This window comes from Haliotis rubra, unplaced genomic scaffold (genome assembly GCF_003918875.1).
Source record: "Haliotis rubra isolate DU_JTF1 unplaced genomic scaffold, ASM391887v1 Scf4, whole genome shotgun sequence".
NCBI lineage: Eukaryota > Metazoa > Mollusca > Gastropoda > Lepetellida > Haliotidae > Haliotis > Haliotis rubra.
The window spans coordinates 5,860,521-5,867,803 of NW_025767079.1; the positions used below are offsets into that span (position 1 = coordinate 5,860,521).

General features: G+C 42.6%; 1 protein-coding gene across 1 annotated transcript; it reads left to right on the forward strand.

Moving 5' to 3' along the window:
• The first annotated feature begins 1,030 nt into the window (after positions 1-1,030).
• On the forward strand, positions 1,031-6,900 carry LOC124287144 (dimethylaniline monooxygenase [N-oxide-forming] 2-like). The gene is made up of 6 exons (XM_046723628.1): positions 1,031-1,148; positions 2,064-2,519; positions 4,470-4,525; positions 4,945-5,335; positions 5,977-6,215; positions 6,577-6,900. Exons 1-6 carry the CDS (start codon positions 1,031-1,033, stop codon positions 6,898-6,900), a joined length of 1,584 nt encoding a protein of 527 aa, XP_046579584.1.
• The last annotated feature ends 383 nt before the right edge of the window (positions 6,901-7,283 follow it).

The following is a 7,283-nucleotide window of genomic DNA, read 5'->3' on the forward strand; positions in this document are numbered from 1 at the left end:
AATCTACCAATGTTGGTGTGATTAAGAATGTTAGTGTATATATGTGTATATAATGTACAAATTAGAATTAAGAGCAGAAGCTTGTTTATAACTCTATGTGTACCATGTATGTGATGTGTGACCAAGCATCTGTTTGTATTATGGGCCAGTGGCCTTTTACTGAATAAAACTGTCTGTCTGTCTGCCTATTGCGTAGGTTGATGCTGGTGATATCAGTCACTGCATTGTCTGATCCCGGACCTGATTATTTGCACATGGGGCATTTCATTGGATTATTGTTGACTACAGCGTTAAGAAAGATACATACATTTATTCAGTAGCGGCATGAACTTCTTCAGACATTAACTTGTACTTATGAATAAAAGTTCATGTCGAAGAAGAGGATGATTGTGTTTTTTTCTGAACCACTTATTTAAAACGTTTACTTGTTTGAAAATTTGTGATCAGGGGGGTTGGATTTATTACATCTATTGTTGTCGGTTGAGGCGCAGGGAAACGAATACGAAGTCTCGAGATCAACAGTCAAATCAGTACTAGTGAAGATTTATCGGAACGTGTACCCTGGAGATATGGAGGATGGCATGGTGTCAACACTAGGCATTCTCCATATTCAGCTGAAGTCAGCAATATGGTAATAAGGCCACTGAAATGTCACTGAACTCAACGCCACACGGGCACGTTCCAAGCATACATAACATAACACGCGTTGATTACCTAAGCTGCCTGAGAGGAGCTCGAATTACAGTTTACGATTATCAGATGATATGCGGGAAAATATGTTTAATCTGGGATGTCGTAATGTTGGGACCGAACCTACAAGGCAGAAATGCATAATCGGCCGACACGTAATTGCTGTGGCATCTGTATCATGAATTGTCCCATAAAACCAAGTGTGCCTGTAAATAATACTCACGCTGAAATCCGATTATGGCCTGTGAATACCAGTTCAGTTTATACGTGGAAGGTATATGCGAGCTCGACTAATGTGATATTCTGTATTTTCTTTGAACCAACCTAGAGCAGGAACACTATGGCCGCCAGGAAGAGAGTTGCCATCATTGGAGCAGGCCTATCCGGTTTGGCGGCCATCAAGTCGTGTTTGGAAGAAGGCCTGGAGCCTGTGTGCTACGAACAATATGACAACTTTGGTAAGTCCAAACAAGCGCGTGACCATTGGATCGAGTGTGTGTATTTGACAGTGAGTTCAAGTGTGTGTATTTGACAGTGGGTTGACGTGTGTGTATTTGACAGTGGGTTCAAGTGTGTGTATTTGACAGTGGGTTGACGTGTGTGTATTTGACAGTGGGTTCAAGTGTGTGTATTTGACAGTGGGTTGACGTGTGTGTGTTTGACAGTGGGTTCAAGTGTGTGTAATTTACAGTGGGTTCAAGTGTGTGTATTTGACAGTGGGTTCAAGTGTGTGTATTTGACAGTGGGTTCAAGTGTGTGTGTTTGACAGTGGGTTCAAGTGTGTGTAATTGACAGTGGGTTCAAGTGTGCATTTGACAGTGACCGGGGTACATTGATTGGCTCAGCCAATCAGATAATGACATTTATGTGTGAGGTAAGATAATAGATAATGTAAATGAAATTATGGAAGACGTGCGGATACTCAAAAATCGACGAGATAGTCCAAAATCTGCGTGCCCTTTCGCTCTATACATTGTTTTACCGTCCTACGATACATTTCAAATAATTACAAATGACAAAAAATATTTAAAACAGTCGTATCCGTGTCAAACAAATTTTATGAAACTCAAGAATGTACTCACTTTCGATCGTCAGATACTATTACTGCTTACTCATTTCATAAATCTTACAATACGCGGGGGCTCGTGTGTTGTTCCGGGGTGATGGGGTAGCCCAGTGGTTAAAGCGTTCGCTCCTCACGCAGAAGACACGGGTTCGATTCCCCACATGGGTGCAATGTGTGAAGCCCATTTCTGGTGTCCCCTGACTCCCCAGACTGAATATTGCTAAAAGCGGTGTAAAACTAAACTCACTCACTCGTGTGGTGTTCCAGTTACAGAAAAGGTTCACAAAAATATTGTCGTCTTTTTCAGGAGGAGTTTGGTACTTCACGGAGGAGTACAGGGAAGGTCAGGGTGCAAGGGCCTTCGACAACCTGACAACAAACATCAGCAAGGAGATGTTCAGCTTCAGTGACTTCCCCTTCCCTTCCCACTTCCCGCCATTTCTCACGTGCAGTTTGGTCCATGAGTACATCGAGATGTATATCGAGAAGTTTGGACTCCGCAAGCACATCCACCTCAACACCAGAGTAGTCCAAATCAGGAAGTCACGTGACTACAACGCTACCGGAAGATGGGAGGTAGAAGCGGAAGAGTCCCAAAAGTCTCAAACGGAAGTCTTTGACTTTGTCATGATATGCTCGGGTTTCTTTAAGAAGCCTCGATTCCCTGACGTCGAAGGAATGGATACTTTCAAGGGAAAGATTGAGCACTCCATGAAGTTCAAAAATGCTTTGAAATACCAGGGCATGGACGTACTTGTGGTTGGTAAGTAATAGCTGTTGCGGTTGTAAAGCATTATGAGAAAGAACACAACTCATTTAACTCAACATTACGGGATGATCCATTTTCCAAATTATGGAATCTCAGAAGGGAAATTGTGGGACTGTTTCCCTCAAGAGAACAAATAAAAAGTGTCCAAATTCACCAACGTCCGACAATGTAACAATGCAACATTTTGAACACTTGTATTGTTTTGGTTGATTATGACAATTCTTCCTCGTTTGTGTTTGTAAGGGAGACAATGTCCCCAGTCCGGTGTCCCTATCCCTGGAGTCATCTTCTGATGTTCTGGAAGTCCAACCACTCATGTGAGCCACAATGTTGGTTTGCTTGTTCCAGACTCGAATAATTACAGGTCAACATAAATGATTTCGGCGTCAAGGAACTTGCATCGTCACAAAAAACTGAGTTTCCATGACGTGTTACTCTCGGGCCAATGCCGATTGTTTCACATATACTAACGGAAAAAAGTAGCTGTGCATAACATAAGATTGCATAAGATAAAAATTATTTGAAAGTTATAAAAATAACCCTAAATACACATGTAGCAAAGCACTTTGCATGGAATTCGATGTCACGTATCGCGCGTGGCATGTGCACTTTGTGCACAATGAACTTACTCACTTTTAGCATGCTTTTTGACACCTGAAGTTTACACACCTGATATTGAAAATTATAGAACGGTTGATTATTCTCTTGGCTCTGAATCTGTGGAAAACTCGTCAATTTCAACCTAAACTGCGCGTACGTCATGGTACGGCTTACAGAAAATCAGCGTCTCGGCACTGTGGGTATGCTGGTGACTGGAATGGCCCGATATGAAGTGGCCAGACATTTTGATGTCCACGATCTCATCTCTATGAAGACGTTTCAGCATAATGGAAACACGAGAGATTTGCCTCGGACCGGCCGTCCAAGCGTGACGTCACGTCAGCAAGAAAACCACATATAACTGACCCATCTAAGGAATCGATTGCAGACTGCCAGTTTGACTGCTCGGACCATTCCTGACTTCCGTCCAATCAGTTCCAGGTCTGTACGGAGGGAGCACAACATCCGGCAACGACGGCCTGCAATACGTCCAATTTTGTTAAGCATCACCGACAGGCACGTCTTGCCTGGTGCAGACATCATCTACAGTACAGGCGACACGATTTGGATGGTGACGAGTCGAGATTTCTGGACAGTTCAGATGGCAGGGCAAGAGTGTAAATGGCGAAGTGACTATAAGCTTACGCGTGCTTTGTTCAACGTCGACAGTTTATTAGCGAAGCGATATGGTATGGGGAGGCATAGTCGGACAGAACTGGTCATTGGTAATGGCAATCTGAAAGGTCTGCGATATAGGGATTAGATCCCGTCCACATATCGCTCGTGTTGTGACAGATTTCCTCAGACAGCAGAACATTCCGGTACTCCCCTGGCCAACTGTTTCTCCCCTACCGAGCACTCTTGGGATTGAATGGAGAGACGTTTACGTCAAGCCCAGAATCAGCCACTGACGATAGCTGAATTGGGACAAAAGCTGGTTCAGACAGGGAAGATCATTCCCCAAGCTTTCTTCAATCGCTTAGTGTCGTCTATGCGTCGTCGTTGTCAAACCTGCATCAACGCCAATGGCGGACGCACAAGATACAGAATTTATGAACTGACTTTTTACACATCTCTTCAAGGGCGTGTCACGATGCCTAGCGTTATCATACATATTCTGATATGATCCTGTCAACAGTTAAACAATAATTAAGGAAAACACCACAAATCATGTTTATTATGTTTTTGCATTACAAATGGCATAACATCAAACAATGCACAGTTACATTATTCCAGAAGTATGCATACCATGATAGGATCCAAATGGGGTAACCCATGACAGCTGTTGCTATGGAAACGTTTGAATATGCTTATTCTGTCTTACTCCGTATTTTATATTTTAAGGAAATTCAAATTCCTCTGGAGATTTGGCTGCGGAGTCTGCACGCTACGCACGCCAGGTAAGTATTCCCACAGAACCATATACTGAACAACATTAGAAACACACCACACTAAAATGCACCGACGATGCTCAGATATCATGGGTACATTTCAGTTTGACAGGGATATTTCGTATCATATGGGTGGTGCGTTTCTAATGTTGTTCAGTATATATTTATATGATGGCGCCTATTTCTGTTTAAATAGTTCTTATTTAGGCGGTGGGGTAGCCCTGTGGTTAAAGCGTTCGCTCGTCACGCCGAAGACCCGGGTTCGATTCACCAAATGTGTGAAGCTCATTCCTGGTGTCCTCCGCCGTGATATTTCAGAAATATGGTTATGAGAGGCGTTAACACCATAAGGTCCAAAGTCCAGAAGTTGCCACACTAAAAGCGATATAAAACTAAATTCACTCACTATCTCTTACATATTTGTACAGGTGTATTACAGCGTGGGAGAGGGTATGTGGATGATACCGTCGTGTGTGGAAAACGGGACGCCTTACGATTTACTCCTCATTAAAAGATCCATTATGCGGACAGCATCAAAGTTTTCAAAGGTCACTGCAGACATGTGTAACAGCCGACTTGATCATGTTCTGGGCGGACTAGCCCCATCAACCCCCCCTGCAAACAGCAGACTAATGGTGAACGATAAAGTCCAGTACAACATCGTGAGTGGAAGGATTAAAGTTGTCAAATCACTGACTCGTATTGGACCCCATGAAGCTGAATTTGACGATGGCACTATCCTCAAAAACGTGGACGCAATTTTATTTGCAACAGGATATAAATTATCTGTAGACTTCCTTCAGGAACCTTTGATAGGAGGTAAGGATGGCAGAATTATATCACCAAGCATGCAAATACTTGTCCAATCTGTGTTATTGTTTATTTGTTGCTTAACGACGCACTCAGCAATATTCGAAACTATATGGCGGCGGTCTGTAAATAATCGAGTTTGGACCAGGCAATCCACTGATCAAAAGCATGAGCATCGATCTACGCAATTGGGATACGATGCCATGTGTCAATCAAGTCAGCGAGCCTGACCACCCGATCCCGTTAGTCGCCTCTTACGACCAGCATGGGTTACTGAAGATCAATTCTAACCTGGATCTTTACGGGTCATGTGCCATTGTATTTGTATCCAGTTTGTTGTCATGTTGTCCTGTTGTCCATGATCATTTGTTGTAAAAAACGCTGCCTCTTCCCCATAAAGTCAACAGTACTTCCTGAATCAGTGACCGTAAAATATATTCCCTCTTTAAAACTTCACCCATTTACCCATAGATAATAGATGCAATGCGAATAATATATTTTACCATTTTAACATAACCACAGAGATTAAATATTAAGGTTTTAACTGAAATATATGATACACGTACAATGTTTCAATTCAGTAACAATGGACGATCCTTTTGTTATTACAAATATTATAGGGTACAATTGAGCTTCACTTCTATCTGCAGAAAAAAGCAAGCTGAGCCTGTACAAGATGATGTTCCCATTGTGGCAACATCACACCCTGGCACTGGTGGGCTGTATTGATACCGATGGTTCCTTTCCGCCAGTAGCCGAGTTGCAAAGTCGTACCGCCGCCAGGGTGTTCGCTGGTTCTCACAGACTGCCTCCCATGGAAGCCATGGCGGAGGAGGTGGAAACGAAAAATGCATATTTTCTCCAGCGATTTGGACGCTACAAATATCTGGTTGGTAATTTATTAAAGTAATGTCACATTAGCTACAAAATCTAAAACATATTTTTAACATATTCTTAATTGAATTAATGCAAAATATGTTCCTCTTCTGTGACTTTTTCAATGTTAACACACCCATGGCATAGCCTACAGAAAGACTAGCTTCACTGGACTGTTTGTTTGTCTGTTTGTTTGTTTGTTTGCTTGTTTAAAGCCGCAATATTCCAGCTATATGACGGCGGTCTGGAAATAATGGAGTCTGGACCAGACAATCCAGTGATCAACAGCATGAGCATCAATCACTCGGGTGCAATTTCGAAGGTGTTCCCACATTGGTTTTATTGATGGTACAGGGAAACATTTTACATTCCAGATTCCAAATTTAATCTATAGGGATGAACTAGCAGCGGAACTGGGTGTGGCCCCTTCCTGGTGGGACCTAGTCAAGGCCGGACCCCGACTGTACTACCAGTACTACTACGGACCTGTCTTACCCTATTTCCTCCGAATTTGGGGGCCTCATCCCTGGAGTGGAGCAAGGGACGCCATAAACAATGCCGCAAAACATGGACACTACGCCAAACAAATGAGACATGTCAAAGGGCCAGATCTTGGGGATTCCAGCTACTCGTTTGGATTAATTCTTCTACCTGTAGTCGTCATCTTATTGGCTGTGATGTACAACGGTATTCTGTGAGATGTACACACCACGAATTCAAAACAATTATATTGCAATAAGGTTATGTCCGGTCCAGTCGGTGAACATCTGACGACGGAATGCAAAACGACGAAATGGCTACCAATTATAATGAGGGCTCCAGATAATTTTTCAACATCAGGAGTATGTACTGCTTATTTTTAATACCGGAGTACTGGAAAATCTTAAGAGTACATTTAGGATACTGAATGGAATTTAATGGAGTATCAGTAATCTTGTGTTTCGTTTCATATTTGCACCGAAACATTAGTACTCTTGTGTAAACAGGTAAAAAAACACGAAAACAATACTTTTTTTCAGATAAATACGTCTGTAAATGATTCTAAGACCGTGCACCATTGCTGTGGTGCGTATCTGCTACG

Bases quoted from the DNA above. Each gene is read 5' to 3' on its own strand.
- LOC124287144 (XM_046723628.1), top strand. From the start codon at position 1,031: ATGGCCGCCAGGAAGAGAGTTGCCATCATTGGAGCAGGCCTATCCGGT. The intron at 2,520-4,469 runs GTAAGTAATAGC...TTATATTTTAAG, and splicing joins CATGGACGTACTTGTGGTTG to GAAATTCAAATTCCTCTGGA. The intron at 5,336-5,976 runs GTAAGGATGGCA...TTCTATCTGCAG, and splicing joins TCAGGAACCTTTGATAGGAG to AAAAAAGCAAGCTGAGCCTG.